General features: G+C 40.5%; 1 protein-coding gene and 1 pseudogene across 3 annotated transcripts in view; one reads left to right on the top strand and one right to left on the bottom strand.

The window, feature by feature from the left end:
- The first annotated feature begins 926 nt into the window (after window positions 1–926).
- LOC121951186 lies at window positions 927–12219 on the top strand (annotated as a pseudogene).
- A 2626-nt stretch (window positions 12220–14845) lies between these two features.
- Window positions 14846–21033, bottom strand: part of sugt1 (SGT1 homolog, MIS12 kinetochore complex assembly cochaperone) — a 34174-nt gene continuing 27986 nt past the window's right edge. For all 3 annotated transcript variants that reach the window (XM_042497877.1, XM_042497876.1, XM_042497875.1), the window contains exons 12-13: window positions 19720–19892; window positions 14846–15594 (exon numbers count right to left, since the gene is read on the bottom strand). In XM_042497877.1, coding sequence (XP_042353811.1) covers window positions 15493–15594; window positions 19720–19892 — 275 coding nt within the window. In that variant the 3' untranslated portion in view covers window positions 14846–15492. The remainder of the gene's footprint in view (window positions 15595–19719; window positions 19893–21033) is intronic.

The following is a 21033-nucleotide window of genomic DNA, read 5'->3' on the forward strand; positions in this document are numbered from 1 at the left end:
TAAGACATTTCTAGGATTTTTGGACATTACAAGGATTTTAGGATGTTTCGAGGATTTTATGGTAATTTCTAGGATTTTAGGACATTTCTCTAATTTTAGGACACTTCTAGGATTTTAGGACGTTACTTGGATCTAAGAACATTTCTCAGATTTTAGGACATTTCTCCAATTTTCGGATGTTTCTAGGATTTAGGAAGTTTCTAGGATTTTAAGACATCACTTGGATTTTGGGACATTTTTTTGGATTATAAAAACGTGTCTTGGATTTCAGGATGTTTCTAGGATTATAGGACATTGGTTAGCTCGGACGTCTCTATTTTGATGCGGTTTTATTCACTCTGGCACCGTGTGGTACTAAAAGTGCAAAAGCAGAGTGAATCACTGTTTTTATCGTGAATTAGGAAATGGTTGGGGGGCCACCTGGCACCCTGTCAGGGGCCATGAAGTTGAGTGACACTGAATTATTGGTTTCGGGGGGGGGGGGGGGGGGGGGGAGAGGGGGGAGGAGAGAGGAGGGAGAGGGGGGAGGAGAGGAGGGGAGGAGGAGGGAGGGAGGGGGGGAGGGGGAGAGGGAGAGGAGGGGGGGGAGGGGGGGAGAGGGGAGAGAGAGGAGAGGAGAGACTTCTAGAGAGAGGGAGGGGGAAAGAGCGAAGGGGGAGGAGAGAGAGAGAGGGAGGGGGGGAGGAGGGAGAGAGAGAGAGAGAGAGGGAGGGGAGAGAGGAGGGGAGGAGAGAGAGGGAGAGAGAGGAGAGAGAGAGGAGAAGAGAGAGGAGGGAGAGAGAGAGAGAGAGAGAGAGGAGAGAGAGGAGAGGAGAGGGAGAGGGGGGGAGCAGGGAGAGAGAGAGAGAGAGAGAGGAGAGGAGGGGGAGGAGGAGGAGGAGAGGAGTCAGTGACTGAGGAGGCTCCCTCAGGTGATTGGCTCAGTCATGGCCGGGAGCTCAGAGAAAGTACCGATCGCCTCGGCGGGGGGAGGACCTGCAGCAGAGGTTCATGCCTCCGGTGAGTTTCGTATCAAAGTCGGTCTAATAAAATCGTCTGTGCGGGTGTCGGTCAGAGGTCAAACTGGTGCCGTTATTGAACCGTTATTGGTCCCTTCGTGGTCCGTAGTGAGCTGATGCTGCATATGTATTTATGCTGAGTGTTTGTGAAAGAGAGTGTGTTTTTTTGGGGGTTTTTTTGTGTCTTACCGTGCAGGCCTACTGATTGAAACTGGCCGTGAAACCCGCCGCCACCGGCCGCCTCCTGAAGGCCGGGATCGCGGTGCTGATCGCCGGGGAGGACAACTGCTGCTGCTGGGGACTTTCGTCGGAGCTTTTTAGGTGGAACAACAACGAAAACACGTAGGATCGATATTTCTATTATTTCTCTTAAAAAGTAGTTTTTTAATAAAAAAAAAATGAAATTTTTTTTGCAAAGTAAATTCACTGACGAAGAATTTGCTGTTTTTTGATGCATTAAACTAAACATTTTAAAAAGTTAAAGTTACTGCAACACTCAGGGAGTTAAATATAGATATGAGAGTGCTCCAGTAAAACAGTTTTTTGTGCAGGATGTGAAGAAATACACCATGCAAATACGTCTGTGCCATGTTCATTAGGGGAAGTTAGTAGTAAGTGTTATTAATGAGGGAGGGGAGGGTGTCATATTTGGGGGGGGGCAGTACTCTGACTTTTTGGGGTGAACTGGGAAAAAATGTTTTTTTAGTTTTTTAAGGCAGAAATTAGACAGAAGATCGGCACACTGTTCCAAAAGCTCCCAGGATTTTTGAAGGTGCAACGTTTTTTAAGTTGTAAACTTTTTTTGGGCGTGCATGTCCGAAACTTTGCTTGTTTTTAGTTTGTTTCCAATCCAGAATTATTATTTTTTTTTTCAGCCATATTTTACAGTAACATTAAAAAGACGCTCACCTGGTTTAAGGTGAACTTTGCCGCATGCAGAGGACAAAACTTCTGTCCCACAGAGAACGTTATTTTAAGAAATTAGGAATTTTATCAATATTCAAAAAACTGCAACACACAGTTGAAAGCTGGTTTTTACAAAGTCAAACAAAGTCAGTTCAGATTTTAGGACACTTAAAGACACGTCTCACTTCATTTTGAACCCTACGACAGGATGCTTTTTTTTTCCTGCTTTCTTATTTAAGTTTGTTTTTCAGTCTTTCTTTTTTTTACTGCTGTTCATTCTTGAACTTTTTTTTTAGATTTTTTGTACTATGTGTTCTTTGTTTACTTGTTTTTTTTTTTTGAAAATAGTTGATTTACATTTATTTATACAGAGGAGGACTGAATAAGTCCTTTAGGCTTCCTTCCTCTCCTGCACTGTAAAAAAATATAGTCAGTTTTATTATAAGCAATTCGTATACTGTGCAAATAAACGAAGCTAAACTAATAAAACAGCTTCTCTCAGCCACCAACAACTTTTTGTACAGTCCCTTAGAGGGTCTTGTGATCTGTTTTTGTTTTGTGTGGCACTTTCAAAACGTCTCCAAAATGAGTGTCACTGCAGAAAATAATGTTACCTGATTGAAGAAAGAAATTTGGCAACAAGTGAAATTAAATTGTCAGTGGTAACATTCTTAACTTGTTTTGAATAAAGTTTTGAGGAAGAACATCAGGGAAGCTCGCTTTCCCAGATAGATTTTTTTTCTTTTCTGCAGCGTAAGCAAACAGTAAAGATGTAAATTAAAAACATTAACACTCCAGCTCCACAGTGCAGTCTGCCTGCTGAATCTGAGGCGTTGTGTGTGTGTGTGTGTGTGTGTGTGTGTGTGTGTGTGTGTGTGTGTGTTGTGCAGGAGGATCCTGGCAGGGTGCAGGGGGGGGTTGGGGGGTCCTCTTTGGTCCGGCTGATGCTCCAGGGGCAGGAGGTGGAGGAGATGAGAGAGTGAAAGTAGCTTTTCTGAGTGTTTTTTCCCCAATATGAAGTAAAGAAAATGTCATTAAGACACGATGAAGCAGCGACCTGTCTGAGGTCGTCATCAGCTGCGGCTGCACAGAGTGTTTTCATCTCACCGAGTTTGAATGTAAGTGTTTGTCTGATCAAAAAAAATCCAGAAAAGAAACACCGTATGTGTGAGATTGGAGAGGGAGGAGTGCTGAAAGGGAAAACTGATTCAGGGGGGGGGACTCTCAGGACTCTCATACCTAACATGCCAGTCTGAAACTCTGTGTGTGTGTGTGTGTGTTGTGTGTGTGTCTGTGTGTGTGTGTGTTGTGTCTACAATGTCCACTACAGCTGATTATGAGCATCAATGGAAAAGTTTTGGGTTACAATGGGAGATCTTTTGAATTGGGCCAATGAATGGAGAGATTCAGCACCGGCTCTGGGCGGGGCAGATGAAGGCCGTGGAGGTCACGACTGACAATTAGATTGTGAAACAGGATACATTGGCGGCGTCATTCGGTCTCTGCACCGAGGCTTTTCAGCCAAATGTGAAAAACACACAACAAACACACACGGGACGCACACTGTCAGTTTTGTTCAGTGTTTCCTTGCGGCGAATTGTTTGACAGTTTTCAGGGCTGCCTGATAAATGGTTAATTTTGGCAGGCCCAGAGGTTTGGAAGGTGCGTTTTTCTTTAAAAACTCACATCCAAAAAAATTTAAATAAACTTAAAGATAAAAAAATCCCAAAAAAATAATTTCAATCAGTTTTTTTTAAATCACCTGGAAATTTAAAAGTTAAAAATGTGTAAAGAAAAGCTGATGAAAAGAAAAAAGTAAAGTTTTAGCATATTAAAAAATTTACTGATTAGAATTTGTCAAAAATCACCAAAAATTTTCTTAAAGGAAAAAAAATCACCAAAAAACTGCTGCAAGGAAAAAGAAAAAAAAAAAAAAATATTTGATTTGAGCAACAAATGTGCATATCGCATAAATGTTTGAAACTGAAATAATGCCCAAAAAAGTTTTGAAGAAAAAAAAGCCAATTTACATTTATTTTTTTAAGAAAATAAAAATGCCTTCTAAACACGCAGGCCCACGAAAAGTCCCTAATCCTGACAAAAAGCCACGGATCTAATAATTCTGTCTGTACTTATACTTGACTAAATGTACTTAGTTTTACTTCAGTTCACTTTAAAAACTATTTTGACACTATTTTTCCAACTCACAATCAATACAAAAATTTATGAAAAGCAGATGTAAAGTTTTCTGATCTGTCAGACTCAGCAAAACTACTATCATTTTTTGTGAAACAACAATTAATAAATTGTGTGTGCTAAAGTTTTAAAAGTTTTTTTGAAAGGGTAAATGAAATGATGCCAGAGTACATAAAAATCAAAATAAAGTTTGTTGGGAAAAAACTGAAAGCTTTCAAAAAAAAAAAAAAAAAAACCTACACATTTTGTGTTCGGGGCAAAAAGCCCCCAATGTTCCCAAATCACTAGAAATTTTCCTGGATGGATAAAAAAAAGTAATCTAAAATATCAGGACGGTGAAATCAGAAAATGATCATTGCCAGGCTCATCATCACTAACAGAGAGAGTCGATCAGATTTTTTGAAACTTTGGATTGGCTCTCTGCCAGACATCTCATCAGTTTTGGGCCAATCAGTGTCAAGAAGCATCGTCCCCCCAATTTTTTTAATGTTAAACGCAGACTGATGGTTTTTGACCTTTAACTTAAAGCAGCCCAACAGAACTCCCGGTTGAAGTTGCTTTGTGCAGCATTTTGCTGTGTCCTTTTAAATGTTCAGTTTTGAATTTTGACCTTAATCAGTCGGGGTCACAGTCCGTGAGTGTCTTTTTTAAAAAAATCTAGAGCAAAATAAAGCGGCATCGCCCCGAAATGTCGTCAACAATCAGCAGATGTCTTGCATTACATTTGATGTTAATCCTTTTTTGACATTTCTCCTGACTGCTTTTTGTTTGACCTCTCCAGGGGATCACAGGGATCCGGAAACTTTTCGGAGGAGAGAAGTGAGAGAGAGACTTTTTCATCAAGACCCAAGTGAAGGCTCGTCTGACTGTTTGACGTGGAGGCGCTCAAAAAGACTCATGATCTTATTTCGACCTGGTGGGTTTTTGCTTTGTTTAAGATCTGAGAAAAGCATGTTTCCTGCACGCTCAAAATGTGCTTTAAAAATCTAGACTTTAAAACTTTTATCGACGACCTTTTTCCACTGCGGGAGCTTAAATGTTCAAAAATACGACTTTAAAAAAAAACCCTTTAATAAACTTTCAAGCTTTACAAAATATTACACATTAATATTATTTTACACTTTTTTTAGTTATTTTTTTTAACCAACATCAGTCCTAATCATAAATATCAAATTAATCAATAATTTTCAGAATTTTAACCCTTTAAATGCCAGGTTTTTTTTGTCATGATGCCACTATGTTTTTTTTGATGATAAAAAAAAAAAAAAAATATTTTTTTTTTGATTATCAGATGTGTCCTAATTGTCATGTTACTTTTTTTTTATGACAGTCTGGGATTGTAAATTTATTATTGCTGAAATTCATGTGTACTCAGTGTCAGCTGCTGACAGTCTGGGATAAATGTCAGTGTATGAAATATAGCTGCACATTATGGGATTTTCAGTACTTTAGCTGCTGACAGTCTGGGATATGTCAGTGTGTGAGTGTAGCTGCTGACAGTCTGGGATATTCAGTGTGTGAGTGTAGTGTGCTGAGTGTAGCTGCTGACAGTCTGGGATATGTCAGTGTGTGTGTGTAGCTGCTGACAGTCTGGGATATGTCAGTGATCAGCAGCTACATTGACTGTGACAGGTCACCTAGTGGAAATAGCATGTATTTCCTCCATATGCCAAATATGGTCAAAATGACCTCATCAGGTGGAAAATAGTCAAAATGACAAATTCAGAGTCAAAAGCCCAGAATGACACCCAGAAATAATACAAGTCCTGTTTTTCTGCTCTGATGGCTGTGGGATCAAAAATGTCAGTTTGAATGGGTTTCAATGGAGCATTTTTGGACCTGAACAGTCTGAATGTAACTATTTAGTTTCCACAGTGTATTTTAGACTTATATAATTAAAATCATTTAGCTCTGCATAAGCCTCACATCCACATAAATTCACATCACCACAATTACACAGACACACACAACACACACACACACACACACACATACACACACACACACACTCACACACTCACACAATTAATTATCACGCAGGGCTGCTCTTATTGCCTCTCTCTGCCTCATAACAGATCATTTATTTCACGTTTGTGCTTTTGTGTGTGTTTGTGTTATTGCCTCTCTTTGCCTCATAAATGATCGTTTGGCTCCCGTTTGTGTTTGTGTGTGTGTGTGTGTGTGTGTGTGTGTGTGTGTGTGTGTGTGTGTATGTGTGTGTAGGTGTAGATGTTGTTGTAATGGTTGCTGCAGGCTGGTCATTTGCTATAATTTAGAGTGATGGCAAATATGGGTTAGATAAGCGCACACGCACACGCGCACACACGCACACTTGCACGCTCGCGCGCACACACACACACACACACACACACACACACACACACACACACACACACACACACACACACACACACACACACACACACACACACACACACACACACACACACACACGTCGCCATCCAGAGAGAGTGGGTCAGATAAACTCTTATCAGCGGAGCCGTGGAGAAGGACCCCCGCTTTTATTTGTCCCTCCAGCAAATCATTTGAGCTGGAAAAAAAAAACAGCATTTCTGAAAAGGTTGGAGGATAACGTTCCCTAAACATGGCCGTGGCTAGTGCGCCGCGGCCCTCGGGAATGCCGTCGGGCAAAACCATCCCCGCAGAATTCCCCCTTTTTTACCTGCAGGCTGTGGATACAGAGGATACATGTTTACACAGGCTGGAAAGCTCATTATCATCATCATCTGCAGAAACCTGCAAATTTAGGCCATCCAATCTCTGCCTCCCGTCAGATCCTGATGAGTCCTGACGTTGAGCGTACAGCTAAATGTTAGAGCAACAGAAATCTGAATACTGACGCCTCAAGGGCTTCGTCTTGACTACTTGTTGTTTTAAGGAGCATTAACAGCGCGGCATTAATGCAGATTAGACTCGGACAAGATGCAAAGACTGAGGGCTGTTTAAAGGGGACGGCTCCTTACGAGATCCATAATCAAGTGTGATATTACGCCTTCAGCAGCTTTTCACATGCTTTGGTTTGATTTCGCTGTATCAGCTCACTTTCTCTTCAAATACTTTTTTTTAAACAAATATTCAAAAATTTCTATTTTTCCATGACTTTTGGGCAAATTTTCAAGACCATACATTCTCTGGCATATTGATCAATATTTTGGCAATTTTTGTGCTTTAAACATTTTTTGGGGAATTGTTAAAGAAAACATATTGGCAATTAAAAAAAAGAATTAGGCTATTCTTATTTTTTTTTTATTTTTTTTTACTTTTTTTTTGGCAATTTTTGAGGAAAATTTGGGAATTAAAAAAATAGAGATTTTTAAAGAAAACATCTTGGTAATTTTGTTTATTTTGTTATTTCTTTTTCTTTTTCTTAAAATACTTTTTGGGGTGCTTTAAAAGAAAACTTTCTGGTGATTTTTTGTCCTTTATTTTTTGGGGTGATTTCTAAAGATAGTGTCTTTTGTGATTTTTGGGGGGGTATTTTTCAGAAAACATTTTGTCATTTTTTTTCCTTAAAAGGAAAGTGGCTATTTCTGAATCTGAATACTGACACCTCGAGGACTTCCTTTTACTACTTGATTTTATGTTGTTTTCGGAGCATTAACAGCGCGGCATTAATGCAGATTAGACTCGGACAAGATGCAAAGACTGAGGGCTGTTTAAAGGGAACGGCTCGTTACGAGATCCATAATCAAGTGTGATATTACGCCTTCAGCAGCTTTTCACATGCTTTGGTTTGATTTCGCTGTATCAGCTCACTTTTGTCGTCTTCTACAGGAGGACGAGGTGATGCCGGCCAAATTTGAAGACGACCTGATCTGGGTGGCGGCTGACACGCCCCTCTCTGACTCCGCCTTCCTCAGCAACAAGATAAAGGACCTGTGTGGAGACCTGCCCATCTTCTGGCTCCGTCCCACCTATTCAACCAGTAAGCAAACACTCATCAGCAGTTTTTACTTTGTGTCCCTGCAGGTTTGGAGGACACGTTTTCTTTAAAAAATCACCAAAACTTTTAAAAGAAAAAGGAAATCAGCAAACTGGGAAAAATAATTGCCCAAAAATTGTCAAATAAAAATAATTGCCAAAAATTGTTTAGAAAAGATATCGCAAAATGTTTTAAATTTAAAAAAAAAAAAGTTTTCACAGAAAAAACTACCAAAAAGTTTTAATGAAAATGATATAATCAAGGATTTTTAAAGAAAAAAAATTTCCCAAAGAAAACAACAATGTTTAGGAGTTTTAAAGAAGAAAATTCTGGGCCTGTGGGTTTGCCTTAAAAATTGGTGGTAAAATAAACACAAAATACAATCATTTAAAGTTGTATGCCTCTGCCATAAATCCCTCCCGAGTGCTTTAAACATTATTTGACATGCCTCGCCCTTTTTGCACCACCTCCTCTCCTCTCATACATAATTTAAAAGCTCTGAACTGCTTATCAGGGTTTCCTATTTCACACGTCTAATTTTGAATGAATGAATGATCCCCTAATAATGATTAAAAAAAAAACTAAATCTAATAATCTAACCATACTTATACTTGACTAAATGTACTTAGTTAGATTCTTTAGATTCTGCCACGCAAAAATACGGACTATTTTTCCATCCCTAGTCAATCATTTTTGATAGCAGTTGTAAAGGATTTTTATTACTAACAACCTCTAACATTTTTAACATTAAGATTCATAACTTAAGTTTAAAAGAAGTTTTCCAGGGTAAATAAGGTGCCAGCATGCGTTACAAAAAGCAAGCTCAGCCCCCAATATCCTCAAATCCTAGAAACGCCCCTGCACCGCTCATGATATGAAAATCCAAAGAAAGTAAAACACTTATTTTTCAAGGCTTTGTGTTTTTTTTCTCCTACAAAACAAAGAGGATATGGGTCAAACGGTCTCTAGAATTTCCATTTAACATCGCAGTTGTTTAAGCCACGGGTAGAAAAACAAGCTTAAAAGAAAAGCTGAAGTCCTTTTGAAGTTTCCGAGCGACCGGGTGTACAATTTTTAGCGTGCTGGGGGGGTCAAAAGTTCTCAAAACACAATTTTATTCTGCTACATCTGAGGACTTCAAAACATGCTGCCAGAGAAACGGCTGCGCAATCAGGAGCCGAGCCACATTAGTGCCACTCCGCTCCTAAATTTGGTCTGCTGTCAGATACTGAGGCTGTGATGTGTGCAGGCGGACAGAGGAAGAGGAGGGCCGCCCCCACCCGCCAACGCCGCCAGGCAGCCGAGGCCGCGGCCGGGGAGGAGGAAGAAGACGTGGAGGCAGAGTTCAACCCGGAGAACCCCTATCAGGTGAGTCACACGGACACACTCACGCAGTCTTCCTCCTCGCGTCCGGCCGCAGCGCTCCAGACTGTCCGTTCAGATCTGGGGGATACCTGAGAAGGCTTTTGGTGAGGAGAGTTTCCGCAGCTGTGCGAGCAGCAGCAGATGCCGGGGTCACGGCGGAGGGGCCCGGATTGTCACTGCACATCTGAGTGTATGCGTGGGTGTGTTTTCTGAGCGTGGGTTTTCTATGAGAGCCTGTCCAAAGCTTTCCTTTCAGGCTGTATGAATAATTCCACAACATCCCTCCTCCTCCTCCTCTGCGGTGGCCTCTGTGCCCTGCTGAGCACACACAGACTCCCATACATACACACCCCCGTGCCCTCCATCCTCACCCCTTATGTTGGGCCCCTTTTTTTTTCCTAATCCCCCCGCCTTCCCTCTCCGTGCATCCCCCAACCCCTGCTACACACCGCTGACAACCACAGAGGGGGGTAAACAGCAAGCGCCGCGCCGAAAAAGAAAATATTTGACAACAAAAACCAACATCTGACAACATCCCCTCCTCCCCATCCCGCCTGTCGGAAATGCATTTTTAATTGGTTTGAAAACGAGTCTTCGCCGACGCTGCTGTATCATGCGGTAGAACAGTGGCGCTCCCAAAGGGGGGCGGGGGCATGGCCACCCTGATACGCCAGTTGGCCCCCCTGTGGGGAAAATAATTTGGATGCAGACATCACTGCAGACATCAGAGGCTGTGGTGCACTAATGTTTTAGGCGAGTGAAGGTAGTCGTATCTCGTGACACAAGTCAGCATTATTCCCTGTTTTTACTAAAATTAGCACATGTAGCAGGTTTTTTTAACGTGCGTACACGCGCTAAAAATCGGCGACATGCTCCTTTCCTTTTGTCGGCAGACCAAAGCTGCGTGCACAGATCTGCAGGAGACAAAAGCTGCATTTTCACTGCCCCTTCAAAGTGGGAATATCACATTGTTATGCCTCCCATCACTTATATGATTGGCTGGATTTAAAGAAGGACGTTTTACATCTGATCACAGTTATTATGTTAACAAATAAAACCGCTGTGGTCTCGACCAGTCGCCATTAAAAATACGGAGTCTGCTACATCCGAGACTGTGACAAGAATGAGTCAAGATGTGTTCATTCTGAGACAAGACCCTCTAAAAGTGGTCTTTAGACCAAGACGTCTTTTTTCCAGTAAATGTTTGTTCCCTAAAATTGATGGGCAGCTCCACGAACACGAGCCTGGTTATCCTCAAATTGTGCAAACTGAAATTGCGAATATAAAATACACCTAATGGAAACATGTAAATTTCGAAAAAACTTTCCAATTATCGTGAAGAGGTTTTCACGCTTTGATGAGGTGAAATTTCAGGCGATTCAAAAAAAGCCATATTTTGCAAAACTGCGACGGAAACACTTTTTTTGCTTTTCTAGGTCACATGATGCTGTGAGGTCACATGATGCTGTGTCTATGAGCTTGTCAGTAGGAACTGGCGTCCTCATGATGCAGCAGGAGCTACCAGAGCTGTTACTGCATCACATAACTCAAATTCAAAAATTGAGTGGAACAATTCTTCCCTGAAATCCCTCATACGTGGCCGCTCCCACGTATAAGTGGCTCGCCTTTCCATTATCGCTCCATAACACGCCGACGCTGCCATTGATTGGAAATAATGACGGCTAGTTTGGTGGCTGTAAAAGAGAAAAGCTGCTGATGTTTTGAACATCCAACGCCATTCTTGTTATCACGAGTCGCATAACATCACTCAACTGAAACAGTCATCACACAATTGTGTTTTATCTGCATTTTGAAGATATCGCTTAAGTTTTGTGCGAAACTGTAATAGAAACCCGCCTCTGAATCCTCTCCGTCTCCTCTCAGAGAGGCCTGGAGGGCGAGCAGGAGACCATGAACATCGACCCCATGCTGGACCACCAGGGCGTGTGCTGCCGCGAGTGTCGCCGCAGCTACACACACTGCCAGAGGATCTGCGAGCCGCTCGGAGGCTACCACCCGTGGCCGTACCACTACCGCGGCTGCAGGGTGGCCTGCAGAGTCATCATGCCCTGCAACTGGTGGGTGGCGCGCATCCTGGGTCTGGTGTAACGGGAGATGGCGGACTTCAGCAGGGGAGAAACTAGGGAGGGACGGGGCTCTAATGGAGGGGGGGTGGAGGGAAAAGTTTGGGAAAGAAAGACGGCGGCTTATATTGTTACTGTAGATATCTACGGGTGTGAGCAGATGCGCTGGAGATGCTCGGCGAGCGTGCCCACACATTAGAAATGCATGGTACAGTATCTAGGACAGACATGTTCTCATATGTAAAGGTATGCAGTGGCTGCACGCCGCACAGCTTGTCTTATTAATAAAACATCCCCGCTATGGATTTAGATCCTTCTGAACTACAGCACAACACGCTGTCAGGGTGATGATACCAAATCAACACACCTGTTTCAGCTCATTCATCCACACACACCTGCGTTGATTTCAAATATGTAGAACGCCGCCTGTTTAACTTTAGGACGAGCTCGTATTTATAGATTCCTTTTTCTTTCATTCTTTGCTTTCTGATGTAAATAAATGTATAGGGTGCGGAGTATTTCAATAGCTGGCTTAAATAGCAACTTTTTTTTGTCGTCGTCGCTCTGGTGAGAAATATTTTTGACTCCTGTGTTTTTAACTCTTTCCTTTTTCCCCATTTTATCTCAGCTCTCATTAAATCAACGTACTGTACGCTCTCTCTCAAACCTTCATCTGCTTTCATGTGAAGCTTTCTCAAAGTGCAATATCACTGAATAAACTTTTTTAAGTAACTTTAAAGTGTCATCTCTTTTTTTTGTTATTGACCTGATGACTTTATATCCTGTTTTTAAATACAGCGGGGGAAGTAAGTATTCAACGCGTCAACATTTTTTTTCAGTGAAAATATTTCCAAAGCAGCTATTTGGTACTACGATGGATCTCAAAATAGAAACAATAGAAGAACATTGTTAAACTTTTCCTAACCTCAGCAAATTGGCTTGATTTTTCTCAAAAACACAAAAAGAAGGCAATTAACAACAAAAGGAGAAATTACCCAATAATCTGCAAGAAATTAGTAAAAGATAAAAAGAAAAAAATACCAAAAAAATTCAGAAAAATTGCGTCCTGATGCAGATGCGTCCCGCATCTTGCATTAACTGTCCTCTTGCTGTAATTTCACCCTAACTCTACCTGAGTTTCATCTCGCCTGTGCTCACTGGGACTGTTCGGCTCTCTGTATTGCCTTCAGTATTTCCCATTTCTGCTTTAACACTTTTTAAACTGTTTTTAAAGGCGCTATATAAATAACGTTAAACAATTATAACAAACTTTATCTGTACAGCGCATTTCATACAAGAAATGCAGCCCAACGTGCTTTACAAGAAAAAAGAAAGCACTTTTTTTGGTTGCAAGACTATATATTCCCTAAATTTGAAGTAATTACACTTTATTCTTGAAGAGTGACGTATTTCGCTGTGTTGTAAGCACAGATATTACTTCGATTTTGTGAAATCGAATGAAAAATGTGGTCATTTTTCTCACGTGTGGACCTTAAACTAACGACTTTAGGACAAACTCTGGACCCTGAAGCTGGACCGGAGCCGGACTGCAGCCAACTTAAAACAGGCTTCTGGGCAACATTACGACGCGAAAAATGTTGACGCGTCCAATACTTTCCCCCCCGCTGAACATGTTGCTCATTGGGTTTATTTGGGAACAGCCCCCCCCTCTCGCTCGCTCAGAGACACTTTTCATTTTTGAGATGTGTCACGTCGTGTAGCTGCTCCAAAGGGATGAGCAGAATGAAGTTTCCAGAGTTCTTTAATGTGAGAGTTGCAGCTCTAGAACTCTTTAATGAGACTAAAGACTCTGTAGCCGTCACGCTCCCAGATCTTACCCACGATGCAAAGTGCTTAGCTCCTTTTGATGTCACAGAGCCGCCTCAGGCGGGGGTAGGGGGTAAGGATGGGGGCGGTGTGTTTGTGTGTGTGTGTCAGGGATAGTGGAGGAGTGTGTGTTGTGAAGCTCAGAGCTCCATCCAGAGCCACAAACGGGCGTTTGATCGTCACGAGAGATGAAACGATGTGTGATGAATTTAACACTTAACTCAGTGTGAGAGGCTTGATGATGCGGTTAGGAAGCTGATCCATATTAATGCTCTCTTGCCGCGGCAGGACGCCCCCTCACTGTTACAGCTGCCGCATACATGTGGTAGACCGGGGAAGGTGCGTGCTCTCGGGCATCTCAAACTGTAAACCGGCGCTCCACCTCGAAGCCGAACCCTCGCCTGCTGGCCAAACAACTCCGGGCCCTCGGTCTCGATACCAATCGAACCACGATACGTAAACCACATCCTCCAGCTGTCAGCCGTATCTGAACCGCCTGCACTCGTATCAGTGATGCCACATTTCATCGCTCCCAGCACACGGCTCTCTGTCAACATACTCAGGGTTCATACACATTGTTACCAAGACATTTCCACGACTTTTAGGCAAATTTAAAGACCGTCTGAAACTACTGACACTGCATATCAGTTATTTTTCATGACTATGTAATTGCTTTTTTAAAATATATATTATTTTGAAATGTAATGAATTCAGAACAGGATTAGAACTGAATATTTCACTATGACTTAGGGATTGTTCATTATTTATGAGGGAAGGGGGTGCTGCAAAAAGGGGGAGGCATGTCAAATTATTTTTTAGCCACTGGGGAGGGATTTACGTGTATGCTTTTCGCTTGGGGGGGGATATGGGGGAATTTTGTACAGCAAAAAAGCACATTTTTAAAACATTTTTTTGGTAATTTTTGTTGGTGATTTCTTCTTTTTTGTTTTGATTTTTTAGGCTATTTTAAAGGGAAACATTTTGGCTTTTTAAAAAAAAATTTAAATGTTGGCGAGTCTTTAAGAAAACCGGCTCAGAAGGCATGTCTTCCACAAGAAAAATCACCAAAGAGACATCATTTATCACGACCAGAAACTGTAAAAACAGTAACAACTGTATGATTTTCAAATTTCCAACAGTCCTTGAAAACATCATGCATTATTACACAGGTTTGTAAAACAAAATTCCATGTCTTTTTCCAAAACATTCAGGGTATATTTTGTTTTCCAAAACTGTTCCAGGCCTACATTGCCAACTGCAAATTCCTCCACTTTTCCAGGTTTGTCATGACCGTGCGAACCCTGTCGATACCATTCGCACCATGATTCGTAAACCACATCCTCAAACTGTCAGCCATACCTGAACCGCCTGCACTCGTATCAGTGATGCCACATTTCATGCCTCCCTGCACACGGCTCTCTGTCATAATATTCTGCTGTTTTTGCATCTGGCGGATCCCTTCCTCGACTCTCCAACCTGTCCAAAACAGTTTCCAGAGAGAACAAACCGTAAAACACGAGGCAAAGTTTGTGAGCCAAACAACAAATCTTTTATTTACAGTGAAGCTTGAATCACACTGAGGGAACGACCGGTGCTAAGCCACGGGCTGACATGTCACACACATCCCAGACAAGTCAGTTTGCAGAGTATTGCTGTTGACTTTTACTGTGTGCAGAAAAAGAACTGCGTGAGCCAAGAAATGCAATCATAGATATCATTTAAACATCGCACCTGGTTCTTCATTTTTACATATTATACAAGTGCTGATAATAAGAAGTCATAAAAGGCTCCCAAACACGAAGGCTGTGGGCGTTTTAGCGAAAACCAGGAGAGGCAGAGGAGAGAAAAGAAGATTCTGTCAGTCACATTTTAATCCAGACTTCCCCTTTGAGTCCTTTGGCCTTTAAAAATGAGATCATGTCAATCTGCTCAACAGATTATCCAAATTAATGTAGAAGTTATTGCAGAGAGCGGGTCGTGGGTGGTTTGGTGGAGTAAAAGTGGGAACACGGAGGCTCCCTGCACTTAGTGAAAACAGCAACAGCACAACTGCGGGAGGAGGAGGAAGTGGAGGACTGCGGAGCCTGCAGGGCAGCGAGGACCCCGCTGGAGCTCAGACGGACAAACGTGAAGAACGAAGTCAAACAGAGAAAAAGGAAGAAGAGAGAGCTGCTCAGTACTTCTTGAACTCTACGTCTTCTGGTGGGTTCATCTCTACTCGTCTTTTGCCCACGTCGACCCAGTTGGTGCTCAGGACTGTGCCACCGGACTCCATCTGTGCAGGGAGGACAGACAAACTCTCTGCTTAAGAAGGCTAAACAGACAGCATCACTGACTCTATAGGTGATGATGAACAAGGTGTTTTTTCTGACCAGTAACTAATTTTTCTTTTTTGTTATTCCATGATAACAAAGTCATAGAATTCAAATTCTGACTTCCATTTAATCTGATTTTTAGGCCTAGTCCACATGTATTGTGTATATGAAAAATTAAAAAAAAAACAATTTAATCCACATTAGCCCAAGCAAAATAATGAAAAGTAATCAGTCCAAAAATGAATAGAAAAAAAACAAAACCAAAAAAAAATCCCACAATTGAACCAATCAATCAAAAGCATGCCAACCATACAAACAGTTTGTGAAAAATAATATTTAAAAAAAAGACTAAAAATAATCTTTAAAAAACAAAAAGCCTAAAACTAATCTTTAAAGAATAAATAAATCAATAAATACTTTACTAGACAAAGTGTGGACAAAGGACCAAAATGCATAGAAAAACTTTTCAAATACACCCATGTACATGTGGACTAACCTGGTTCTCTAGTCTTTTGTTCTGGGTTGTTTAAAGAAAATGCAGGAATGACATGGATGTTATAGCACCCTCAGGAGTTGTACTCCAGCATCATATTGTTAGTAACACAGAAAGCTGATTCATCCCAATCACCAATCAACATTTAGCTGCAATCATCACACTCACATCCTCCATATAAACACAATCTTACGGAAGCTCATTAACTAGATAATCAGCCCACGCTACCTGTGTTGTAATCCAGCTCGCCACAAAGCGAGCAAGTGTTTACAACTTCGACAAAACAATCAAAGCCTTTCAGGACATTTTGAGCCGACACAGAACAGTTCTCAATTAATTTACGTCAGGCTGAAACAACTGCTGAATGGATAGAAACTTTGCCGACATTCGTGGTCCCCAGAAGATGGAGATTAGTGACTTTATGGAGGTTGAAATTTATGATTTTGGATGAAATGTCCTGAATTGGATGGATTGCCTTGAAATATGTTTCACACATTCACGCCCACTAACACACCGTGTCCTGACTGAATGCAACACAAGCTACTGTCAGCAATAAAATTAGTTTGACCGCATTGTTTTCTTTTGGAATTTCCTAACTGGCCGAGTGACGCTGTGCAACGTGTGTGGTGAACTTTCAAAAGACGCGCTTTCTATTTACTCCTGTCGCTTGCTTTGAAAGCTCATTTGTGAGGTTGAAACGAGTTGTCAAAAAAATAAGGTGGCAGTTTATGTAATTTCCAGTAAGTATCACAATATAAACTGTGTGTTTTCTGTTTAAAAAAGTGAAGAAAGATAACAAGTACTCACCCATCGTTTAAGAGGTTACGTCTCCATTATGATCTCGAGCGCACAGCTGATAGGTACGTGGTTTGTTTACTTGACGTAACAAGTGCATAATCAATGCATTCAGTGCGGACAAAGCGTGTCCAGTGTTACTGGATGCAATGCGATGGTTGGACTCTCGGTTGCTGTTAGGACGCGCAGTTGAGATGAACTCAGGTCGGGTCAAAATTCCAACGTGATGAACACAAGATGCAACCTCCGAGGCTTAGAAATAAAGCCAATGCGGAAGTGCCAAAGTTCCTCTAATGTCCACTAGAGGCTGACTCCAAAATACAGTAAAACCCCATAGAGCCCCATGTTAAAATTTCCAACTTTACAGCAGAAATAAACACATTTACAGCCTGGTACAAAAACTGCTTTGGTCTCTGTAGTTAATTCCAACACTTACGACATGTTTGCAGGGGTGAATGTTTTTTTTTCATAACTCACCCATTTACATTACTTTAGGCTCAAAGTTACTAATATTCAAGGGTGGCGCAACTTGAGTGACAGAATTGAAATGCCTGACTTGAGGCTTCAGAGCGACAGTCCAAAAACCAAAGGGTGATGTCACCGTAGCTACATTAACTATTTTTAGTCTGTGGTTGAACAATTTCAGAACAGATACCATCAGCCTCAGCTGTACTTATTGTTTAGTGCGAATTATGTTAACGTTAACGTAACGGTGATGATGGCGTGGATTACATCTGCTTAGCAAAGCATGTGATTCTGCCTTCAAATGCTCCTCCAAAATTCCTTATTTACCATATCTATGAGTTACGAGCACATGAACGGCCCTCCAAATTCTTAATTAGGAGTGGAAAATTTGGAAATTTCATTGATATGTGAGTTGCAACATTTGTGTGATGTTTCAGGGAAGCAGAAATGGCTTAAATCATGGAAACATTGTCAACAACTGATGGTTAAAAAATTATGCATTTCTTTTTTTTTGTTCCTAGTAGCACATTTTAGTAAATGCATCTATTAGCTGCAGCAAGAAAGCAAACTTTTAACTATAAAGCATGCCAGGCGAGTATACTAACATTGGCAACAACGTTATTTTATAACGTGAGTTGCCAACTTGACATCATAAATGCATAAACATGACGGGCAAAAGTCAATGTTTTTATCAGTTCATATAAATATCAATTTATGATCACATGTAAAGTGTCTTGTGGTATTAATGTTAACTGCTGTCCATGTAGAGCGACCTAGACTCAATATATAAATATGTGTAATATATAAAAAATGCAACAATACGTGAAAATAAACTGGAAACTGCTATCAAACTCTGGTTTAAATGCTCTTAAATGCAATAAAATGCAACCCGTCTTCTTTGTAGCTTCCTACTTTACGACCTAATGAACGCAACAAAGTCGGAAACAACTTCCCAACTCGGAAACTGCGACTTTCAGAGATCACATGAACGCAGCGTTAGCATTGTACTTGCGAGAATGTTAACATAGTGAATGTGGTTTGCATGCATTTAGCTCTCAACAGCGCTGTGGAGACTTGCTGCGACCCTTTGTCCTGTTTTCTCTGTCAAATACCTCTGAAGCAGAATAATGTAAAAATGTAACTATTATGACTTGTTATTAGTGGAGACGAAGAGTTAGCCAGAATAAATTCATTCATTCATTCAATCACTCTTTCAAGGCCAAAGCTAGCATGATCAATGAGTCAGAACATGCACAATTATGAAAAAAAGACCAAGGTGGAATTTTAAAGGAATTTTCCTTTAAAAACCTTATCTGAATTGGTAGAAAAAGCACCTAAAAACATGCTGTTATGTTGGAGTTCATATCAGCACATCATTATAATCTCACTGCATCCTTGTGTGCAAACACTTGCCACTGAAGCATAACGTTCACTAGTGGTGTAAATCACTAGTTTTATCACAATACAGTATCATATTTGTGGCACGATACGATTTTGATTTGATTTAATTTAGGAGCTAGAAACTGATATGAGACAATATCACGTGATCATTTAACACAATCGATTACAGAAGAAACCCCCACCCCACTTTTCTTTTTTTTTTTGATTTTGGCCATAAAATAAAAAAAGGCACATATAAATAACTGTAAACAGTTATTACTGGTTAAGTGCAGTAAAGTTCACTTTAAATTGACTTCACTGACTCACATAAAACACAAAAACATTTAACAAAAGTATAACATTTAACTCAATAATAACTTTCATTCACAAAACAATTATTTTTCTGCTAGTCACCCATTATTAGCTTAAGCACTTATTATATTGCATAAACTGGCCGAGCAGCTAGCAGAATTTTATCTACCCAAAGCTAAAATTATTTATACTTTTTCTTACTTACCGTTGGTTTAAGTCACTATTTCTTGCTTTTAACATTGTTGAAACGGAGCAGCTAATATTACTGCAGCAACAGCAAGAAGTTAGCAGAGTGATAAAGCCGACAGTGTTTTGTTTCCTAAATATTTTATCTGATAACAGCATTGTTTGTATTTGGCATGAGCTTTGTTTGTTCACCTGTCTTTTCTACTAAATCCAGCATATTTCCACACTGCTGATTTTTATTCTGGAGTAAATATCCTCATCATCTTTATTTTAGCTGCTGATGTTATCTGCTTGTGACGCAGATGACATATATATATATGGGATGAAGATATGGATTAATGATTTATGTTAAATGATGAATTATGATGTTTTATGACGTCTATGATATCGGATCTTTGATAATTGAATCGATATGTCGACTGAGTTCAATGCATGTTTTACCCCTGATACTTACAAAGGACTTGTTCATGGCCCGTTTGACCTCGTCTGAGCCGTCGCTGTAGATCTGCTGGAAGAGCTTGTTGAGCGCCGCGTCTCCTTCCAGCTTCTCATTTTTCTCCTCCTCACTGATGTCCACCACCATCTTGTCCCATTTGTGGGTGAAGTGGGACGATGACGGGTACTGGTCTGATGGAGAAGAGAAACGGGGTCAGAAAGGCAACAGTTCATACAGTTTTGGTTAAGACCAAGCCAGAAGGATTTTAAGTGTTTTTCCTTAAAGTAAAGAAATATTTTAAGGGGTTCTGCACAACAACCTTTTATATTTCTCTCAGAAATTAACCCTCAAGTGTCATACTTTAGGTGAAAACTTTAGGTGCTTTGTGAAACCGGTCCTTTCCTTTGTCTTAATGTGTTATTTTTCCACCTTCTATTTATTTTTATTGCATATTATGGTTGTTGTTGTTTTTAGTTTGTTTAACGCTTTTTATGTGCTTTGACTATTTTCACTGTTTAATATTTCTTTTAGATTTGTATATTTTTTATTTGATTTCCAGCTCTGGCCTGTTTGCAACTTATTTTTAGAGTTTGGTATCCATGAGCTGCACAAGGATTTGATTTATTTGTCATATTTATAATTATATATTTCTATACACTGTAAGGTTTTAATTTAGCACTTTTATGTAAAGCACTTTGAACTGCATTTTATGTATTAAAGATACTATACAAATAAAGATTATCATTATGATTAATATTTTGGGGGGATTTTGGACCATTTTTATCAATTCACGAGTGGACTAAAATGATTAAATTTAGCACCAAATCTGTGTAACAGATGGTATCAAGCAAAAAATTGCTGCAGTAACTCATCAGACATAACTGAGCATGGGAAAAGACAAAAAATACTTTGATCAAAATGTTCTAAGCCGTGACACACTGTGAACTTTTAAAAGTTTAAATAGCTGCCTAACAAAGGCACCTTTATTGCATATTTATGACTAGAAACACGACACACAGTGTGGAGCTGCATCTTAAATGAATCTTTAGGTTCCCAGCTTTCAGATGATGTATACCACTTCTATGTGGCGTATACTGTCGAGCTGCTGTCTCCACCTACATATCCGCTGCCTCCCTAAAAAAAGACAAAAATGAGTCTATGACAGGGAGGTGGAGTTGAGGAGGGTAAATCAGCTGAGAGGCATTTGGAAAGATGGCGAGGAGCTCTTTAGTCACACTGAAACAAACAGCTGAACGCTTTTGTGAAACACTACTAGTGTCCATAAATGTTTTTCATTGAGATTTTAATTGAACGCCGTTAATCATCTTGACT

This window comes from Plectropomus leopardus, chromosome 12 (genome assembly GCF_008729295.1).
Source record: "Plectropomus leopardus isolate mb chromosome 12, YSFRI_Pleo_2.0, whole genome shotgun sequence".
NCBI classification, from domain to species: domain Eukaryota; kingdom Metazoa; phylum Chordata; class Actinopteri; order Perciformes; family Serranidae; genus Plectropomus; species Plectropomus leopardus.